A 24189-nucleotide genomic window follows, 5' to 3' on the forward strand; every position below is an offset into this window, starting at 1 on the left:
AGCATGATACTGGTACAAAAACAGACACATAGATGAATGCAGCAGAACAGATTGCCCAGATATAAGGCTGCATACCTGCAACTATCTGATCTTTAACAAAGCTGACAACAATAAGCAATAGGGAAAGGACGCTTTCCTTTAATAATAAATGGTTTCTGGGATAACTGGCAAGCCATATGCAGAAGATTGAAACTTGACCATTTTATTATACCATATACAAAAATTAACACAAGATAGATAAAAACCTTAAATGTAAAACCCATAAGTATAAAAACCCTGGAAGACAACCTAGACATAGAAGTGGGCAAATATTTCATGACAAAGATGACAAAAGCAATCGCAACAAAAGCAAAAATTGACAAACGGAATCAAATTAAACTAATGAGCTTATGCACAGCAAAAGAAACTATCATCAGAGTGAACAACCTACAGAATGGGAGAAAAATTTTGCAAACTATGCATCTGACAAAGGTGTATTATCCTTAAGTTCTACAAGAAACTTAAGCAAATTTAAAGCAAAACCAAACAACCCCATTTAAAAGTGGGCAAAGGACATCAACAGACACTTTTCAAAATAATACATCATGTGATTAATAATCATATGAAAGAAAGCTCAACATTGCTGATCATTAGAGAAATCCAAATCAAAACTACTATGAGATATCATCTCACACCAGTCATAATGGCTATTATTAAAAAGTCGAAAAATAACAGATGCTGGCATGGTTGTGAAGAAAAAGGAATGTTTATATATTGTTGGTGGTGGGAGTGTAAATTAGTTCAACCATTGTGGAAAACAGTTTGGTGATTTCCTCAGAGACCTAAAAGCAGAACTACCATTTCACCCAGCAATCCCATTACTGGGTATATACCCAAATGAATATAAATTGTTCTATCATAAAGACACACGCATGCCTATGTCCATTGCATCACTATTCACAATAGGAATGACATGGAATCAACATAAATACCCATCAACAGTAGACTGGATAAAGGAAATGTGGTACATATACATTGTGGAATACTGTGCAATCACAAAAAAAGAATGATATGTCCTTTGCAGAAATATGAATGGAGCTGGAAGCCATTTTCCTCAGCAAACTAACGCAGAAACAGAAAACCAAATACCTCACGTTCTCACTTATAAGTGGGAGCTAAATGATGAAAACATGTGGACACAAAGAGGGGAACAACACACTTGGGGGTCTACTGAAGGGAAGAGAGTAAGAAGAAGAAAAGGAACAGGAAAAATAACTAATGAGCACTAGGCTTAATGCCTAGGTGAGAAAATAATCTGTACAATAAACCCCCACGACACGAGTTTACCCACATACAAACTTGCTCATGTACCCCTGAACTTAAAAGCTAAAAACAAAACAAAAACAAACAAGACAAAACCAACCAAAGTTTTACACTGAAAAAGATTAAGTTTTAAATCCCATTATCATCACTAATAATTGTGTAATATTTGCTGAATTGTTTAATTTCTTTGAAACTTAGTTTCCTTGGAGAAAAATTGAAATGAAAATATTTAATTTGAAAAGTTATGAAGGTTTGTTAAGTTCCTTTTCCTTTGTCTTTCCCTCTATCCCAACGTTTAGCCATTCCACATGAAAAATTAAGACATACTAGAAACTTAGAAGGTATCAGAACTTTATTGAAAAGCAGACCTCCACATACGTATTGCCTGAGGAAATCTCAGAAAAACCTATTTTATTTTGACATGAGAAATACAGCTAAAATTCATAGAAACCTAAAGTTTGGCAGACCAAAAACAGACTTGTAAGGTGTTTTCAGTGTCTTTACTCTGAAATAAAAAGGATCATTCCATCAATGAAGTGTAGTGTAGGAGAAACAACTTGAAACTGGGAATTATTTTCACTTTTCTGTGTAAAAAGAGGAAAATAATTTATTCTCTATGGACCTCGTTCCCTCAGTACTTCAGAGAATATGGTTTAGTATTCCATGAAATAATATATAAGCAAATGATCTCTGAATTTTAACGTGATATGATCATTATTGCAGTACCATTCTTGAGTGTCATTTGTCAAGCACTGTGTTAAGAGCACCTGATAATACCTCATTTAACTTTTATTATGAACATGCAAAGTAATTGTTATTATACTTGTCCAAATGAATAAACTGAGGCACAGGAACCTGATATCCATGTTAAGACAGCTACCAAGTTTTATAGCCAGGATCAAACCTATCTTGCTGACTATAAAACCAGGATTCTTGTCCAAAAATACTATTTTGTCCCTAAAACAAATCTTATTATTCTAGAATTCTGTATTTAGTATAATGAATAAATAAATATTACATTATTTTTATTCATAAATAATAGGCATGACCAAGTACTACATCTTGTTGAGGAAAAATCTATGTGATCACATTACTTGTCCATGACTGATCTGCTCATTGTTCCTTCCATTTCTGACTGCAGGTGCTAATGGAACAACTTATTTCACAGGGCTTTTAGGTTGTAATATATTTTTAATCTTAAGTATTATCTTTGCAAAAATCAAAAGACTTTCACAAGAATTTGACAGGTCTAAAGATTTGAAAACAGTTGTACTTCCTTATGAAAAGGCAAAAATCTGTTCTCTGTTTATTCATATTCATATGCTGAACTTTTTAATACTCATGTAAGGAGGGTGGACATAACAGTTCTAGAAACAACATTAAAATATAAATGGAACACAAGCACTCCACTGGGAGGAGTTTGCTTTCAAAGTAGGACTGTACTTTTTATAAAGATGATCTCCTTGAGCAGGCAGTATGAGCCAACAGAAAGAGCTAAAAGAGACTCAGTGAGAAAGACTTTCTCCATTTATTTTATTAATATAAAACCCTTTATCATTTTTAAAAACTCTTCCTTCTATTTTTGTTAAACAGCATTCACTCAGTAAGTTGAATGTTTACTTCAAGTTTTGTTTCCTCTTAAAAATTCAAGGCCATTGGAAATGCTACAATTATATATGTGAAAAAAGGACACAGAGTTAAGAATAAGGTTTAGTTGGCTTTACCTCATTTATAATGATCCAGTGACAGTCAAAAGCAACCAAATTAGTGTCCACAACCTAGAATAGAAAACAAATCAGCTATCAGTCAAAATTAATCATGCAAAACAAACCAAATTGAATGAATATACTTTGCAAATGACAAAAAATGAATCGTATGTTAGAAAGGTCTTTGTTACTCAATTGAAGATGGAAAAATCATTAGCAAAACACTGTAGATGCATTTGTATTTGACACATAGATGCATTGTAGACTTGCTAATTATATTGGAAAATATAATTCATCAAAATCTAGAAAACCATGGGTTTCAACAGAAAAAAATACATAAATAAATACTGTTTTGTGATTTAACTGAGAGTGGAGAGTGGAGTTAAAATTTCAAATCACATTCCCTACTCGAAATAAACTTTGATGGCTTTTTATCATCTACCTAATAAATATCAAAGTACATAGCTTCTACAATCTGGCTCTAACTTAATATTCTTATCTTCTGCTACTTCTCTGTGTATATGCTTTCTACTGTTTTGACTAAGTGAATTGCTCTATATTCTCCTGAAAATGTTTGTAATGTGTATTCTAAGGTGATCTATTCTAAAATTATCTGAAAGTTAAATACCAAAAGTGATAGGCAACACATTAGCATTAAAGCACGGGTAGGAAATTTTAGTAGCTTTTAGATTGCTAATAAGATGAAAATAAATAAAATATATTTAAAAGGAACAACAAAAATATATGGGTAGCACTCTTGTTTGACTAACTTCAGAAACATTTATTCTAAATGATTCTTGGCTTAGGCCAAAGAAGCCTCAGATGTGTGCGTGTGTGTGTGTGTGTGTGTGTGTGTGTGTGTGTGTGTAGTAGGGGCAGTTTCTATATGAAGGTTTCTACTCTACTAAATCTCATCATACATATTCTAAGACATGTTCTTCTGATTTATGCATTGCATGGGCATATAATAAGTGAGACTATTTTGTAAGAGGTCATTCTGTTGTTTTTAGCAATAATACTCATGATTGGGTTTCAAATAAAAATGCTTTCAAATAGCTATCAAGGAGTTGTTATAAAAGGTGAATTGCATCTTGTTGGCTATTCTTTGTTCTACCGAGAAACACCTGCCAAGAGGTGCATTGCATCACAAAAAATAAAATTGGAAATACATTTGGTATGTGACTCAATGTTTTTTCAAAGTACATAATTAGTTGCAGAATCTTTGTTTTTTAACATTTGGTACAAGTTTCATACTATTCCATTATACATCACGTTGTTCCCTGTGACTTTACTGAGGTGTAGAGATAGTACATGATCAGAGAATTGAGGATATGTTATCTACTTTTAAGCTTTATTATTATTATCATTTTTGAAATATATGTATACTCCACTTATAGGTGAAACTTAATATTTAAATTATAACCTATGGCAGTTTTCAGTTTTAGCTAAAAAAAAAAAAACCCACTTTATACCAGTAATGGTAATCCTTCTTTCAAGTTTTCTGATTGTTTTACTTTAAACATCTAAGAGACAAATAATGAATAATTTATTAACAATAAAAAGTAATGGAAAATACGTGAGACTCCATTAGATTTAAAAGACTTCAAACTAGAAACTAAGATATAAGGAAAGTGGGTTGCTGGGTAAAATAAAGAGAAATATGTTGTACAAGGGGGTAAACCACTACTAAAATATGTAAATAGAATTCAGAGAAAAAGAAGTGAATACCAATAGATAGGCAGCATGGATTTAAAATACTTCCAAAGCAATAGTATTACAGTGATTCTATTTAGCTTAAGTTATCCTCATTTTAAGCTAAATAATAATCTTCGCTATATAATCAGATAAAGCAAAATTTAAACTATGAGCACTCTGCATCACCTGTAGAAATTACTAAATGAGAAGTTGTTTTGTGCAACAGCATTTATGGACTAAGTAGAAGGTAAGGGTTATGATGATAACTTATCAGTAACTTATCTAGACCATGAGATTTACCCATGGCTCTTCATCTTAAAGTATGTTAGGCAAAAGCAAGAAATAATATTGAGGCACAAATCTTGTATATCAGTGAAGAAGAAAGACAAATGTGTTGTCTAAAGCCATGATTCTACTCACTGTACTATCCTCTGTTGCTTAGGGTCAGCAAGGAGATATTCTATCCTTCTGGTCTTTGGTTTTATTCATGAGTATTAACATACAAGATATTTTAGCAGTATAAATTTGTTACAGGCAAACATTAGCACTTTACTACAGATAAATAAATCAATCATCTATCTTCATGTTCTAAATTGAGTGCTCTTCACCATAGGCAGGTACTAAGTATCTGTGAACCTTCAGTATGAGTCCTGTATGTCTTAATGTGTATTTTCAAGAAGGAGTCTATTTGAATCTCTTTTGGGTCCTCAAGTTAACAGGTCTCCTACCAGTTCTATTGGACCAACTATTCTAAAATCATTAGTCCTCAAACTTAGTCTCCAATTTAGGTTACTAAATGAATTTTAAAAATACCCTGCCCTACAAACAAGTGAGTGAATACAAAGTTTATCAGAAAAACTAGACTGTATTAATAGCATAATCATTTAAAGTCACCTCAATTTTTAAGCAAAGTCAAGGGTTCATGTGGTAGTAACTGCTAGATGATCATCAAAATCCATTCTCTCCTTCTGCTGGGACACTCAGCTAGACTACATTTCCCATCCTCCACTGCAGGGTACAATTACAAGGCCATGTGACTGAGTTCTAAGCCAATAGAATGTGAACAGAGTGATGTATGCCACTATCAAACCTGACTCATAAAACCTTGCATGTGCTTGTGTCTGCTCTCTGTCCATTCCAGCTTAGTAGGATTGTGATGTCACATCTAGAGGACCTTGGAAGCCACAGTAGCTCCAGTGCATGGAGCAGACTCCCCGTTCCTACTCTATGCTGTGGTACTGAGCTGACATGAAACAAACCTTTAGTAGTGGAATATTACATTTTGGGTCTACTTGTTAGACTAATTTAGCCCATCTTAAAAAAAAGCTATGCACTTTTTCTAATCTTAATAAAATTTAATAAACATACTCACTAGAGTAACTTTTAATTCTGTGATTTTATAAAGGCATGATTTCAAAATTATGCAATATTTCTTGGCCTTTTCAAAAATATTGAATATTTAGAAACTTTTTTACAAACACATTTTTATCAGGAGAAGAAAAACGAATTATACTAGAATGGTCCTTAAGAATAAAAAGACAAATATGTCTTGTCTTTTTAATTATATATCCATGTATATGCAATATACACAACTAAAATCCAGGTATTATTGTGACACCGTGTGTTAAAGAAGCTTGAAACTTTTTTGTAATGTTCTACACAGAAAGTTAATTCTTCCATTTATTACCTGAGAAAATGTTCACTAAACAAGGGTTATAATTTCCCTAGGTCTAGGTTAACATCTTCATGCATAACCAGTGGGCTGGCATGAGTTCACTGAGATTTTGTAATCAAATGTTACCAAAATAAAGCAATGTTAAAAAGCCACTGAATAAAAAGGTAACTGATATCAGTAATGGTAGGAGCATTTAGTAAGGGGAATAAAAAGATAAAATGGAGTTCAATAGCCTAGACCTTGGAAATGCAGTAAGCTTTGAGTTCTCTCACTTAAATGAGTAGTGTATTATACACACACATACACACACACACACATAAAAGAATGTATAGTAGTATGATATATATATATATTCAGTGAAACATATATGCACTTATATGCATATCACTTCAAAGAGGTTAAAACTCACAGTTGAAGTAGAATTAAAGGAAATAAAGGAGAAAAAGGAGTGATAATGTTGTTTGTGCTTCTCACGTATTACCAAATTGAGCTAATATGGAGTGAGCACTTACAAAAAAAATTTACATAAAAAGAATTTCTGAGCTCTTTGTGTAGATAACAGAAGACGACTACTGTAAATCCCAAATCAATTCACCTGATTGTTTTTATAGTTTTAAATAATGTTGATATCGTTCCACTTGGTAACACTTGCAGCTGTATAATGCTGTATCACACTAGTGGCGTTACTAACTTGAGGGCTAAATTACTTCTGGATTTTAGAAGTTATTTGAAGACAAGCTAGAATTTTTAAAGCCTTTATATTTACTGCCACAGGAAATTGTTTTTTTTTCCCCACATTCCTTATCTAAATAGCATATCTTCTAATCTCCTATTTTAGCAGTGAACATATTTGAAATCAATGAAAGGAATTAAGAAATTTGATTGCAATCTTCCTTTTTTCATTTGGAACCTATTTAATATCTAAGCACATCATTGTTATAGTTGTTTGGGCTTGTTGTGTGAATTCTTAGGAATATTTTACAAGCTCATAAACACTAGTTGTGCTGTTTAAACAAAAATTTCAAAAAGTTTTCGATTATTATAAAATATTGAAGGTATTAAAATAATATTGATTTAGAAAAACCATTATCCAGTGAGGACTCTATTTAATAGTATGCTTGGTTATCAAAATAACAGGAAAGATTGAGGTATGGCTTTCCCTTGGTAATGTATTTCCTCTCTCCCTCTTATCCTATAATTCTCTTTTGTCATTATACATGTGCACATTAATAATCTAAAAAGAGCATGACGTGTTCATATAGAGTTGATGCCACTTTGAAATATAGTAATGTAATTATAACAAATGAAACTATCCCACCTCCCAAGAAGCTGAGCTTACTGTAAGGGAATTGAGCAAAAAAGGAAAAAAAAATATCAAGTCCTGTCAGGAAGACAAGCAATGAGTAAGGACAGACCATCTGTCACTGGCAGGAACTTTAGAACTTCTGAATCTTTGGAAAAGCTCGACAATTCATCACTGTGTCTTCCATCATTCATTCTCAGATCTTTAGATGTGCTAAATATAACACAATCCAATGCAAGGAAATCAACAACCCTGCCTGAGCTTGTTTCTCACTGGTAATAAATGTGGAACAGTTCCTACAAGTGCAGGGGACGATTTAATTGACTAAACAATAACAGCAACATGCTGTTTATCACTCAACCTTGTGGCTTAACTAAATTAAGCTTGTTCCTTTTGCAGGATGTACTAAATATTACACATTTATGCAGAGAGTTCCAGTGCTCTGTGCACCTGCAGCAGCAAAGATATCAGGTGTTTGCTTCCCTATTTCTAGCCCTTCCAAATCATCAGGTGGAGACCAGCAAGGGGCATGCATAGGCAGAGGACACCAGCAGATATGCTGGAACAAGCGGCCAGAGAAACACTAAAGAGCTACTCCCTTCCTGGCTTCTCATCTATAGCAATATTATAGCTTACTTATATCAGCATTTTTGGAACTATATTCTGTAGGACACTAGTTCCACTAAAAGTAATGAGTTTTCTGTAGCTAAGTAGATTTAGAAATATTAGGCTAAGCAAAGTTAAACAGATGCTGTTACCACATTATTCCTCAAAGCTTTAAACAGGTTAACATTAATATAGAAATATAATTAACATAAAAATCATATTCATATATACTATTTCACTGATTGATATTATGGAACATATAGCTTTGTACTTGTGAGTGCAATCTCTGAAGTCAGATTTAGTACCTTTATTTTCTGAGTGTGACTTCGAACAAATTATAAACCTGTTTCCTTTTTTGTCAGCAAGAGTAATGATAGTGCCCACATAATAGAATCAGAATGAACATTAAATGGGATAATGGTATATGGTAAACTATCAGTAAATATCAGCTCCTCACATTTCAGTTCATGTGCCTTATTGATCTCTAGGAGAAGATATTTGGATGATAGAATATTTCAGATGGATTTGACCACAGAAACCATTTTTTTCCACTGCAAGTCTCATGGGATTATTACGGTTTGGAACATGTAGACTATAATCAATGTTAATTTAGCCACACATTTCTAAAGGTTCTAAAATTTTACCGAAATACCAGGAGGAATTTTGTCATTTTAAATTGCAATCCCACAATAATCCTACAGAGAGCATGACAGAGGAAAATATTTCCACAAAACAAAAACAAAAGATGACTTACTATATTTTACATGACACAAATGTATATGTAATGTTTTTGACCAAAGGGTGATACTTGTTCTTCTTTCCTTTTAATTATTTTTATCCTTATTTAAAAACAAAATAGACAAAATAAAACCACAATGTTCTGTCCAACAAAAGGGAGTATGTAGTATATAAAGTTTATAGTGTATAATACATTTTTAGCAAGGGCTTTGTGGATTTACAGTTCAAACTATATCTAGTTACCTGAGTGTTACATATGGCCAGAGTGCACTACTATAGAGTTCTGCTAAAACTAAACAAACACACACCAACCAAAAAAACGCAATTATTATAAATACTATGTCTGAAACACAGTGGCCATACAAAACTCCAGCCTTCTCAAGGTACCGTAAACATGTACGTGACCTGAGTTTTGTTTTCTTCACTTGTTTTCTTTAGCCGATTATTGTTGCTGTTTTTCTCATTAAAGAACTGAAGCCAAGACATAGGGAGACTGGAGTATTATTTGTTTAGATACCATTTTTAAATCCCAAGAATATCCAGCAGATGGCATTAGTAATCCCTCACGCCAACACTGGGCAGCATGGGGATATTCTGAAAGGACTGTCTTGTTTGCATTTCCCCTTGAGCTCAGCATGGATCCTCAACTGTCTTCTGTTCTTATCCAAGCAGCCACTATCTGCCATTCCACTCTGCTTTTTTGCTTTAGAATCTCTGCTCTGATCTTCCAGCTGGAAGACCACAAATACACTTTCATCCAAATCCTCTTGCCATTACTGCCAAAGTTATTTCATAAAACGGATATGCTAGATTTATTGTTGCTGCTGTGCAGTGGGGTCTTCCCACACCCCGTGGGAGATGAAAATACGCCACCGCTGAGACTTAGCCAACACTGTGCTACCTGCTCTGCTTCTTAATGTGTAATGCAGGAAATAGACTGCATTCATCATGTGGCATAGACCAACCTTCCTGTGTTCTATATTATTGAACAAAGATTGAACAGTGATTAAAAGTAAATTCATGATTTCAGTACTTTACCTCATGAGAATAAAGATTTAAAAATTATTGCCAGTGTCAGAAACCACTGTGTTACTGTCTTTAATTCTTTGTGAGTTTCTGCTGGCATTGGGAATTTTTGGGATGTTTGCTGTGGTGATTTAAGGTGCATTATGCCAAAACATTAGGAAAAGCAGTGTTTGTTGAAGGACCCCTCATCCCTTGCCTATTTTACCATATGCTAATATGTTAACTTTTGGCACCATCAGGAAATTACACTAAAATATTTATTTTCTTGTAGCTATTATTTTTTAATAGCTAAATGACCCTTGGCAGAGTAAATTAACTCTTAAGTATGACAGGCAAACAAATGAATATGAGTTCTTAGTTAGATTTTGATCAACACTTAAAATGATTTGGGGGTAAATTGGCACTTAATTGCTAGGATTTATGAACTAAGGCTTTCTTGCTATCTTGAAGCCAATAAACAAAAAGTAAAGTTCTTCAAGTCTATTGATCACATCTAAATGCAATATATGAGCTCTTCACAGCTGTGGACTTTCATGCTTTGCTTTGTTCCTTTTGATCTCTTCTCAGTTTCTCTTTGACAAAGTGTTTCTCATAACTCAAATTGTGAACAAAATGTCAGACCCTTCCCACCCTACCTCCCTAACCCCAAGCAGTATTATCCCAACCCTTATGCTTGCCTGACACTCTGAGCCGATCTCTATCCCAGCCTTAATGAAATCGTAGTTAGCTATGTAAGTGGCTGTGAGGGCCATGTTGTACATATTTTATATAACCTCTTAGTCCCTCTGGTTCAGCTGTAATGGCTTTCCTGCTGGTCCTCTAGTATAGTTCAGCCTTTGTCTTTATGTTGCCTCCTGGATTGCCCTTCCATTAGAGACACACACATAGCCGCCTCCTTCATTTCATTTAGGTCTCTGCATGTGTCTTCATCAGGCATGACTTCTATGATCATCCATTCTTGCTCCCCCATGAGTCTCTGTTACTTTTGTCCTATTCTTTAGAGCATTTATCCCACCTGAGACAAATAAACACACACACACAGTCACTTATTTACCATCTCTTTCTGTGCTGTAGAATAACCTTCATGGTAGTAAGGACTTCATTTTGGTCACTGGTCTATCCCTTTACAGTGAGTGACACATAGTAGGGTTTCAATAAAATGGATTGCAAGGAACAGGTCAGATTTTTTTTCCTAAATGTTGCTTGTGGAAATAAGAGAACCACATAGCCCTAACTCGTCCTTATACATCTGTGGATATCCATACCTCACCTAGGACTAAACTATTTGATAAGCTGATATAAAAAGGAAGTCATCAGAAAAAATTTTAATTAAAAAATTAAATCAGAAAATGAATCAATTTAAATTTTCTCAAGTGAGAAGATCTTAACTATTTACATATTAATTAAGTATAGAAATATTAAATTCAAAATCTGCAAAGCCAAATACCTCAGGACTTGGAGACAATCTGATACTAGAAAAATAAAATGAAAGTTGATTAAATGAGCTTGAATTCAAATCTGGGACTCCTTAACCGTAACAAGGTATGTTACATACTCTGAGTCTCAGGTTCCCGATGAGCTGAATGACATTTTCTTCATGGAGGCATAGTGAGGACTAAATGGCCAAATGTATCTAAAGCATCTGGAACATTACATGTGTTCAAAAATCATTCAAGTTACTGTAATACTTTTGACAGTACTCATAAATGGTCATGTTTGACAACATTTATTCTGTCCAGTAAATGCTTATTGAATGCTATTTACAGTATGTCAATAATAGTATAAGCTAATATTTGTTGAGTGCTTACTATGTATGACACTATGTGTTTTTATACAGACACACACACATATGTAGATAATAACTCATTTACTTATCACAACATCCTTATCATGCAAGCACCACAACTATGTGCATTTTAAATATGAAGAAACTGAGGAACAAAAAGTTCAAGTAACTCACCCAAATCATAAAGTGAAATAGGAGTGGATGCGAGAGTTAATAATTAGTAAAGACATGTTCTACAAAATTTTCTCATAGCCCTCTGCTTCTAAGTTGCAGAACCTGTTATGCAGTTTTCAAAATTAGAATAATTACAGTTAAACTGAATGTTTCAGAACATTTTGTGGGATACACTAGACTTTTGTTTATTTATACTCCACTGTGTTATGTGCATCCATTGTATAACTGATAGAAAAAGAGACTAAACCATAGAAGACTTTGAAAAATAAAGGTGATTCCATGACTATTTGCCTGAAAGTGGTATAAGAAAATGTGCTTTTCCTTTATTAAGACTTACTTTCCATATTCTTTTCAGAATGTGAACAATTTGCTACACTGGTTAACTGATTAAACATCTCATGTACACACACACATACACTCACATACACACGTATATTCCTGATGTTTAACCAGAGAAGTATTTGCACCTGACATTTAACCAGAGAGGCAGTTATCTGTTACTGTTCTTTCATCACAACAAAACTTCCCATTGCCATCAGAGGAGGAAAACAAAAAAGCTTCTAGAGGAGAAATTGGACGATTCTTAGATACTGTGCCAATAAAGCAACATGGCAATTAAGCATCTAGTTTCTGTAGTTAGACAGTTAATTAGTCTACTACTGTTCTTACACTAATGAAAGTCTTTGTGTAGCTTGGTAGTATACTGTTATAAGTAGCTCGTCATTGATGAAGCTACTATGGAGGCTAATTATTTCTCATTACAAAATATTCCTAGTTCAATATTTCTGTTACCCTTGGACTTTTCCAGTATTACATGGGGATTTTGCTTTCTAGAATTTTAAAAGAGTGGCATAAAATGTTGATGATTCTACTAAAATTAAAAGACTTCACAGGAAAACAAAAATCAAAAGGTTTTATTGTTTTTTCTACGCAAAGTATCCAAAAGAAAATGCAGGGAAATGTAGAAGGTGAATTTCCATGTCCATCTTCCTAAGCTACTTGTGTTTCTCATTCTCAAAGTAAGCTCAGGAGGTATAGTCTTTGAAATTTTCACTGAATCAGAACAGGACCTTGGAGCTTTCTGGGGTTTCTAAAATTTCTTTCATACTTTCTTCCATAAAAAGGCAGCTTTGTGGCCTACTGTAAAAAATGTTTTCAAATAGTGTTGGGCTTGACAGCATGGAAACTTTCCAGAATTCCAAGCAATTGACTTCCCCGCCTGTGTTATTTCACTAGGATGAAGTATAAACTACCTTTTCTTACCATTGAAAAATTACCTTACGGTGTTCGAACTGTGTTTAGTCACAAAATGTCAGTTGAAACTGAGGTACCAGATGCCAACTGCTCAAACAGTCACTTGCAGAGCAGAATTATAGGATTTGACAAAGGAACCCATTTATGATCACATAAAGCAAGAGCATTCAAAGTCATCTGCTATATTTTAGTGATCATAACCTTTCTTACAAATTTTACGTGTATGCTTATCTGCCAGTGTTTATGATTGCATACTTCCTATGAAACAATTAGAATTACTCTGAATGCCATTTGTATGTCTTAGAATTCACTGTTCTACCTTTCCTAGAAATGGAACACACAACTGGGTGCTTTGGTGTTATTGCAAATTCATGGCTTCTAACCCCTAGTTAATGCTGACCCTTATTCTTTTTCTGTATATCGTCAGTTCTGCTCTTCTTCCATTCTCAAGGCAGTGACAATTCAACCTTCCAGTGTATTGACATGTCCCACCTCAAGGGCTGTGTCTCATCTTCTCTGCCTGACCACTTTGTCCAGCTTATTTGGCCTTACACAAATATAACCTGGAATATGGCATGTTAGAATCTCTGGAGATCAGCTCTCAAACAGTGGGGCTAGAAGTAAGTACATAAATGTTTCAGTCTTACCACTCTCCACTGGGTGATTCTGAGATATATTCCACACATGCTTTCTCAGATGGTTCTCCACAGGATTGAGACCTATTTGCCCACAACTGTAACCCTTTCTTGTTAACACATGCTTGACTGGCTTTTCTCCTTACCCTCTCTCATGTTCACCACTTCCTCACTTGTGCTTCCTGGGAACACCTCCTTAATAAGCCATCTGCATTCAAGTCCTTGTCTCAGTATCTGTACCAGTAACTCAAACTGAGTCAGCCTTCCTATACAAATTACACAATTTGTTACATGAGGGAAGTAGTCCTATAGTTAAAATGAAGATACTCGTAAGAAGTAGAACATACATTCCAACTATCCTATAAACAAAAAAATTAGAACAAAATTCTTGAGAAATTAAAATTATTCACAATCTGTCCATAGGAATTGTCTTCTTGCAATATACCCTTAAGCCACTCTCATAATTCTAAAAAGCTGTGCACAATGTATTTGAGGATTGTTTACATCAATGGTGCTCAATTTTAGCATACATTATAATCACCTGGAAGGCTTTTTAAACACAGATTGCTGGGCCTACCCCAGTAGTTTCTGATTTAGAAGGTCTGGCATGCGGTCTGAAAATTTTAATTTCTAACAAGTTCTCAGTTGATGCAATATTGTAGGTTCAGCAAACGATTTTGAGATCCACTGTTTTATGAAGAGTCCTGGTCAGAGACTGAATGGATTTGAGTCTATATTATTTAATAAACAAAGCCATTCTGCCTTGTTGAGCGCCTGAAAAATGTACCAGACACATTGCTAGGTACTGGAGTTGTTTCAACAAGCAAGACAGAGTTTGTCCCTGTTCTAAATGAGCTTTCAGATTGGCTACACCCGATACTTATTAGGATTATGAAAACTATGCCAATACCTTCCAGTCCACACATAATAGTCCAGCAGAAATAACTAAAGACATGCATCTTTCCATAGAAGGAAAGATAAAAGCCTTCTTTTAGAAAAAAATGCTATATTTTCAAGCCTATTGTAAAGAGAAAATAGCTTATCTGAAAACTCCTTAAAACACACTAAAGTGTTACATTTATACCTCAATCATTGCTACACAAATTATAGCTTTGCACAAATTAGTTTGAGGACACATATTTTCTATTTGGGGTGATGTTATTTAAAAGAATTAAGTTTTCAGGGTTTGTAAACATAAACTTTTTTCCACTACCATGTTTTGTTTTTCTTTTTTCATCTCAAGTCATAAGATCAGCCTTGAGTATAGACAACCAATTATATCCTGAAATACATCATTGGATTCTACTGCTCTTTATTTCTTACATTCCATTCCAGGTTCAAGAGTAGGACTGAGTTCCACTAAACTGTTAAATAAATGACTTGTCAGACCTTGCTTCAACTAACTCCAGGCAGATAAAGAGAACAAAATCTTGAAGATTACTGTATGTATTTCTGCCCTTTAGTCAGTTTTTATTTTGAGAATCAATCTTTATTAGGAACTACAGAATGGGACTAAGGTGTGTTTCTGTCACTGGAGTTGAGGCCATAAATGCTGTGAGGTACAATTGTGGCCTATAATTCAGGGGGTATCCTGGAGATGTATGCCAAGACTTTCTTCGTCTATTTTAAAGAAGCATATACCCGTTTTGAATCTCCTATATGTATCATAGTTTACTGAAATAATTATCAGTGTTTCACAGTTAGCATACATCTCTATTTAGCACAATTTCACAGTTTACTCCTGTCAGAATACAAAAGGAAAAGAGCAAATAAGGATATATTAGTCCATACTCATGCTGCTCTAAGGACATACCCGAGACTGGGTAATTTATAAAGGAAATAGGTTTAATCGAATCAAAGTTCATCATGGCTGGGGAGACCTCAGGAAACTTACAATCATGGCAGAAGGGGAAGCAAACACGTCCTCCTTCACATGGTGGCAGGAAGAAGTGCAGAGCAAAAGGGGGAAAAGCCCCTATAAAACCATCAGATCTCGTGAGAACTCACTCACTATCATGAGAACAGCAGCATGGGGGTAATTGACCCCATGATTCAATTACCTCCCACTGGGTCTCTCCCAGGACACGTGGGGATTATGGGAACTACAATTCAAGATGAGATTTGGGTGAGGACACAGCCAAACCATATCAAATGATATATTTGATAATGATCCCTTGGTCTCCTTCAGACCCAAGGAGATGGGCTGACAACTGTAATTCTGAGAGCCACTTGTATTCCTCTACAGAAACAGTCATAAAGCAGGCTGGCTGACTGGCTTTAAAAGCCTTCCTTCCAAGATGACTTGATGATAGAATTATTAGAAGAGAGTCTTTAAGAGTATTCTGGTAGCACTAATTCTTGGCTAATTAAGGACAAGGACATACTTGAAGTAAATATTCTGTGGTTTTGTTCACCACAATTGTTGAAATGATGTGATCTTTTTGTTGTTGTTTTGCTTTTCGTTTCTTTTGTAGACCCATTGGTGTAACACATTTTAAAAATATATGCACCCCACTACAGAAGAAATAATTATCATCTCATGAAATAAGGCAGGCAATATCTTAGTTTGGTAGGCTTGTTCTTATGGACACATTTCACCCTGATTTGCAGTATGACAGTGTGGTTAGCTCAGGATAATTTTAAAATCAACAGAAATCTCCTTTTTTTTTTTTTTTTTTTGAGATGGAGTTTTGCTCTTGTTGCCCAGGCTGAGTGCAATGGCACAATCCTGGCTCACTGCAACCTCTGCCTCCCAGATTTAAGCAATTCTCCTGCCTCAGCCTCCCAAGTAGCTGGGATTACAGGCACCTGCCACCATGCTGGCTATTTTTTTTGTATTTTTAGTAGCGATGGGTTTTGCCTTTCAGCATGTTGGCCAGGCTGGTCTTGAACTCCTGACCTTAGGTAATCCCCCACCTCGGCCTTCCAAAGTGCTGGGATTACAGGCAAGAGCCACAGTGCCTGGCCTGAAATCTCCTTTCTTAAGACCTACCCATCCCTTGCTTTTAGGAATAAAATCTTGTATCTTACACTATAAGTTGTAAACTATTCACTGAAGTGTTTATCATTCAAGTTTCTAATGTAAGGATTTAAGAGAAAAATGTATTTGTTAGAGAAGGCTATTTATTTTCCTAAAAATAGAATATTGGCCTATTGTAAGGCTTCATTTTTCAAGTTCTTTAGGTGAGGTGTGAAATTATTTTAAATGGAATGATTTCAGTTGCTTGTTGCCTCATTTTGTTAAAAAAGCAAAGTGTTAGTAAGGTTATGGATTCAGTTCCTCTCTAGGTAAATTACTGTTCCTATCTTCTAGAATCATGGTTATGTCTGTAAGGGGACTATAAGACATTAGCCCCAGTGAAAATAAAATGGAACATTATCCAATCACCATCAAGTCTTCAAATGTAGAATATAAAGGGCAGAATGTTGTTATAATGTTGTTATAAAGAGATATTGTGAAGGTGTAAAAAGAACAATGAATGATCATATAGAAATAGATAGAAGATATTATGGGTATAATGAGCAAGCAGTTTATGGTTGGCATTTTCCAGAACACAGTGCAGAGATAAAATTTTCTTGAAATGTTTTTGATAAATAAAATATGCTTAAAATGAATTTTAAGTAAATTAAAAGCAGAGATTGATACTGTTATAAAGAGAGTTACATATTACTTGACAATAAGAATTGATATGGCAGGGCAGATTGGACTTGGATAAAAGCAATTTGGGACACATGGGAGAGAATTAGACAAATCTGGATGTGACAAAAAGAAAAATAAATGTTTATTGCTATTTTTAGTATTATTCCAAAAGTAAGACTTTTTAAAAACAACGCTTAGTGATAAAGAAATAAAGATATGTAATAATGGCTCTGTGCACAATTTATAATTCATATAAAATATATTTAGAGTAAATTTGTTAAAATTATATTTGTATAAGTGTTACAAATTAAAAATTACATATAATTTAAAAATCATTTTGTGGGTTCAATTATGTTCAACAAATTAATGTTTTTATTTATAAGGGCCATAAAGAATCTCTCTCAACATTTTAGAAGTTAGGTATGTGAGCAAAGAGGAAGACAGCTTGCTATGGCAGTTCAGATTCTGATATACAGAGTAGTAAGAAGCAGGAAAGCAGCATTTCTTACCAACTGATCCTTTAACATGGTTACATTCTTTCCAGGTATGGTTTTTCATCATACATACTACCAGTACATTATTGCAAAGACTATCTATTCTGCTATTTTCTCTGCTAAAACTGAATAAAAATCTCCATTAAAAATAAAATACGTGCTTCTTTATCCTTCTAATTTTATTAAATTTTATTTTGCATGTATACTATTAAAACTGCATAATCAACTTTATCTGAAATTTTCAATACTTGCAATTATGCCAGATCATTCTCAGAGCTAATAAAATTTCTGAGATAAATTAAGATTAATTTCTAAATATTCTTCAAATTATTTTGTAGATTATCTACTGTAAGCCATAGAAATCACAAATAATTTTCAAAAATTCTAAATCATATTTATATTATATTGAAAATTATACCTTAACTTTCTTTTACTTAAACTTGCTTTATGAATAAAGGTCTCTGCAAATCTAATGAAAAGAATTAGTCAAAGACCCAAAATATCCAATACGAGTTATAATTAAAACAGTAACACAAAAGAAAAATAATTAGTTAAAGGATGATCTAGCTCTAAAGCTAGGAAATAGCTTAGGTCATATTGCTAAATTGTGTATTTTCTCTCTGTCCTAATAAAAGTTTACACTGTTCAAAAATCCTTATCTTTAGCTTTGAATATGACTTTAAGAAACTTAAAAAGGAAACATTTCAAATGGAAAAAATGTTATTGAGAGCCAAGAAAAGGACATTTTTAGGGTTGAGAGTTGGATATGATTTGGAATCTGAAACACCTCAAATATTTTCTGTTTGAAATTCAAACTATAATTGAAATTGTCAGGTGGTTCACCAAAATGTCAAGGGTTATCCAATCTGCCAAATTTCTGAATGAAGTTGAAAAGACAGTAAATCTTGGATAAAGGATAAGATTTTCCTTCAGAGCTGAATTAAGTCCTCTTTATTAAGTCAATGGCTATGTCAATTTGTAGAAATCAATAGTGGCTTTTGAGATGTACTTTAATAAAATATAGAAATCTATATTAAATTCCAGAAATATCAAGGTTATAAACAAGAAGTCTATACAAAGACATTACAGTTTGTTGTTTCTTTTTATTTTAATAAAAACAAAAGTGTTAGTTCCCTTTCTTGAAACATTTTATTTTAATTTAGGTAACAAATTATGACATAAATATAAAGAATGAAACCATTAGGCATTCTAAACTATGCCAATTTAAAATATAATATAAAAAATGGATGCAAAGTCAATGTGACAAGTTTGAACTTCAGTAGTTGTAAATATGCTCATCCAAAGAGGGCAACAGAAATTAAAACCACCAATACTGGTGTCATTCTCAGAGTTCAAAAGGAAAAAGTTACCACTACATAAGGAGGTAAGGACTTTGATCTATTGCAGGCTTTTTATACACACATTTGGAGCAGAAACAAAAAGATCTTACTCTGAAGTTTGTTTTTTTTTTAAGATGAGATTTTGTGTGTGTGTGTGTGTGTGTGTGTGTGGTGTGGTGTTGTTGTTGTTGTTTAGTACCACACAAAACTATCTGTATATTCCTTAGTTCCATATTCCCTCTGCAAGGTACAGGTGGTAAAGCAATTTGGAATCAATGGATATGTGGATACTTCAGTATGGTGCTGAACAAAAAATTAATATGATTGAGTGAAAGTACACATTGAATTACCAGTCAGATCCTCCCTGGAACTAGAAAAAAATGTTTCGATGGCTATTGCTATGATCTGAATGTTTGTATCCCTCCAAAATTCCTATGTTGAAACCTAGTCATGAAGGTACTGGTACTAGAAGATGGGCCCTTTGGGAAGTGATTAGGTCATGTGAGCAGAACACTCATGAATAGGATTAGTGCACTTATAAACAAATGTGAGGGATCTGGTTATCAAATTTTGCCCTTCTACCATGTGAGGATGCAGTAAGAAGGCACCAATTTGAAGTAGAAAGGGAGTCCTCATCAGACACGGAATCTGTTGGCACCTTGATCTTGAACTTCTCAGTCTCCATAATTGTGAGCAATAAATTTACATTGTTTATAAATTACCCATTCTAAAGTATCTTGTTATAGCAGCCCAAACTGACTAAGACAGAATTTGGTACCCAAAACTGGGGTGCTGCTATAACAAACAACTTAAAATGTGGAAGCACATTTGGAACTGGGTAATGGGCAGAACCTGGGAGAATCTGAAGGTACATGCTAGAAAAAGCTATGAATTTACCATAAAAGGGGGTTCTTTTGAGGGCTCTGAAGAAGAGAACTGTAGAGAAGGCCTCAATCTTTTTAGAGATTACCTAAATGGTTGTGATCAGAATATTGACTGAAATGTGTATGATAAAGGTCATTCTGATGAGGTCTCAGATAGAAATGAGAAACATGTCATTGGAAATTTGAGGAAAGGTGATTCTTGTTATTAAGTGACAAGGAACTTGACTGAATCGTGTCCCAGGGTTTTGTGGAAGGTGAAACTTACAAGCACTGAAATAGATATTTGGTGGAAGTATTGAGGATGTAGCATGGCTTCTCTCAATTGCTTACAGTAAAATGCAAGAAGAGAGAAACAAATTAAAGAAAAAATTATAATCAAAATGGAAGCAGAAAAAAATTTGGAAAATTCTCAGCCTGGCAATGTTGTAAATGAAAAACAGAGGACACCAAGGATGTGACCATTCCACTGTTTGTATTTTATAAGATTACTATGGATTGGTGGAAGCCAGGGGCTCTTATTCCTCAAGCCAATGGACAGATGAACTCCACAAATGCATTTCAGAGATCATCAGGCCGGCCACTCCCATCATAAGGTTTGGGCCTGCCACTCTCATCAGAAGCTTAGAAATCCAGGACCTTGGGAACAGAAAAATTTTGTCTCTGCTCTCCCCATTCTAGAACAGCACTCCTTGCCCTCTCTTGCTGTTGCTCATGTAGGCCCAGGCACAGCTTGGGCTGCCTCTCTGCAAGGTACAGATGGTAAACAATGATGGCATCTGCACAGTGCCATCTCCACAGGTGTAGATGCACAGAATTTATGAGCTGTGGAGGCATGGCTGACTCTAGATTTCAAAGGAAGCTCCAGAGAGTCTGAGGACCTAGGCAGTGAACTGCCACAGGAGTGGGGCCACCACAGAGAGATCCCATTAGGGCAATGTCTGGTGAAGCTCTGGGGCTGAGGTCACCCTTGAGATTCCAGAATAGTACAGCCTTCAGCATGCAAGTCTAACCTGTGACAGCTGCAATACTGGTTGCATTCCGCAAACCCTGTGAGAGCTGCAATACTGGTTGCATTCTGCAAACCCATGTGGGCAGGGCTTCCTGGAATCTTGGGGGCCCGATGCTTGACCCAGTGTGCCTGAAAGGCAGGATATCTACTCAAGAATTATTCTCCAGCCTTAAGATTTAATGTTGTTTGCAACATTACATTTTGGACTTGGGACAAGTTACCACTTTTTTTCCTTTTTATTTCTTCTTTTTGGAATGGAAATGTGTTTTCTATGTCTGTCCAATCATTGTATGTTGGAAGCACATAAGTTGTTTTATTTCACAGGCTCACAGCTAGAGGCAAATTTGCCTCAGGATAATTCCCATCTTGAGTCACACCCATATCTGATTTAGATGATATTTAGATGAGATTCTGCACTTCAGACTTTTCAGTTAATGCTGGAACAAGTTAAGACTTTGGGCTCTAGGTGCAGTGGTTCACGCTTATAATGCTAGCACTTTGGGAGGCCAAGGCAGGCAAATCACTTGACAAGGTCAGGAATTGAGACCAGCCTGGGCAACATGGCGAAACCCTGTCTCTACTAAAAATACAAAAATTAGCTGGGTATGATGGCACATGCCTATAATCCCAGCACTTGGGAGGCTGAGGCAGGAGAATGCTTGAACCCTGTAGAGGTTGCTGTGAGCCGAGATTGCACCACTGCACTCCAGCCTGGGCAAAAGAGTGAGACTCCATCACAAAAAAGAAAAAAAAAAAGACTTTGGAGCTATTGGTCTGGCATAAATATATTTTACATGTGAGAAGGACATAAATCCTAGAGGGCCAGGAGTAGAATACTGTGGTTTGAATGTGTTCCCTCAAAATTCTTACATGAAAACCTACTCATCGAAGTGACCATATGAGAAGGCGGGCCTTTTAGGAGGTAAGGAGGTCATGAGAGCAGAGCCCTTGTGAAAGGGATTAGTCCCTTATAAAAGAGGTATGAGGAAGCTGATTATCACCTTTTGCCCTTGCACCATGTGAGGACAGAGTGAGAAGGTGCTATCTTTAAAGCAGAGATGGAACCCTCACCAGACACCCAATCTGTTGGTGCCCTGACCTTGGACTTCTTAGCCTCCATAACTGTAAGCAATAAACTTATGTTGTTTATAAATTACCCAGTCTATGGTATTTTTATTATAGCAACCCAAACAAAGACAGTCATATAAATGATAATGCTGAATATGAATTTAGTTATAAATGTATTAAAACTATATTAGAAGTGGGGTAAGGGTAACTTCATGTGAGAGATGACATATGCAACCTAAATTCTCATCTTGCATCTTAGTATATCAATAGATACCAATATCTAGGAAACCAAGAAAAAAGTGTGAAAATTTTATTTAAAATACTTGAAAAATACCAAAAGTAGCTAAAACAAAACAAAACAAAAATTGAAGGTTGCTTCCCTAGAGTGGGAAGAGCATGTAGGGAGATGTGGAGAAGCAATTCCTATATTACATTATCAGTTTTATATGTATGGCACTTTTTTCCTGAGTACATAGGAAATTTTGATAAAAATAAATATTATTAAAAAATTGGTGTGCAGTTAGAATGGCGATCATTAAAAAGTCAGGAAACAACAGATGTTGGAGAGGACGTGGAGAAATAGGAATGCTTTTACACTGTTGGTGGGAGTGTAAACTAGTTCAACCATTGTGGAAGACAGTGTGGCAATTCCTCAAGGATCTAGAACTAGAAATACCATTTGACCCAGCAATCCCATTACTGGGTATATACCCAAAGGATTATAAATCATGCTACTATAAAGACACATGCATGCGTATGTTTATTGTGGCACTATTCACAATAGCAAAAACGTGGAACCAACCCAAATGTCCATCACTGATAGACTGGATTAAGAAAATGTGGCACATATACACCATGGAATACTATGCAACCATAAAAGAAAGGATGAGTTCATGTCCTTTGCAGGGACATGGATGAAGCTGGAAACCATCATTCTGAGCAAACTATCACAAAAACAGAAAACCAAACACCACATGTTCTCACTCATAGGTGGGAATTCAACAATGAGAACACTTGGACACAGGGTGAGAAACATCACACACTGGGGCCTGTCATGAGGTGGGGGGCAGGGGGAGGGATAACATTAGAATGAATGCCTAATGTAAATGACGAGTTAATGGGTGCAGCAAACCAACATGACACATGTATACATATGTAACAAACCTGCACATAGTGCACATATATCCTAGAACTTAAAGTATAATATAAAAAAATTGGTGTGTATCCTTTAATCACATTATCATCAAATATACTATTTTTAAAAAAACCTGTAAGAAAACTAAGCAAAATATTTTCTAAGTAATTTTTGTTAAAATTTGTTTAAAAATTACATTGAAATGTCATTAATATCTACAGTTTTAAAGTCCATTTTTAAGAGATATATAAAGAGATATACAAAGTACCATACTTCATGTTTATATTTCAAATCTTAAATATATCTCTTATAAAGGAAAGCAACATCAGCTTCCCATGTTACTGACCTTGTCATGTGTATGTCGATTGAAAAATTGATTTGAGTGTCTGTAGTCAATTAAAACTGTGATATCCCATAGAGAATGTTTATTATTTTCTTGCTGATTTTATTATCTTCTTTTGGATCAATGACATTCCCAGGGTAAATAAAAGATCTTAGGGGAACCACTATTTTATCATAGGACATCACTTTGAAATTCACAGAAACCAAATGACAAAAACATTTCTTACCACATAGAGGACTGTAATAAGACAGGACGGCAGGGGTGCTATTGAAATTTTGTCTTAAATTCTCCTACCTGTACCTGGGGATTTTGATTCAAAATAAATACACAGATATAAAAATTCACTGAAGTTAAAGGATAAGTCAATCAAATACAT

At 34.8% G+C, this 24189-nt stretch overlaps 1 protein-coding gene across 1 annotated transcript in view; it reads right to left on the bottom strand.

Moving 5' to 3' along the window:
* Positions 1-24189, bottom strand: part of GRID2 (glutamate ionotropic receptor delta type subunit 2) — a 1490978-nt gene that overhangs the window by 578262 nt on the left and 888527 nt on the right. Inside the window, exon 5 of the mRNA XM_032139113.2 lies at positions 3027-3080. Within this exon, the coding sequence (XP_031995004.1) occupies positions 3027-3080 (54 nt within the window). The remainder of the gene's footprint in view (positions 1-3026; positions 3081-24189) is intronic.

The sequence above is a fragment of the Hylobates moloch genome, unplaced genomic scaffold, assembly GCF_009828535.3.
Source record: "Hylobates moloch isolate HMO894 unplaced genomic scaffold, HMol_V3 SCAFFOLD_2, whole genome shotgun sequence".
NCBI lineage: Eukaryota > Metazoa > Chordata > Mammalia > Primates > Hylobatidae > Hylobates > Hylobates moloch.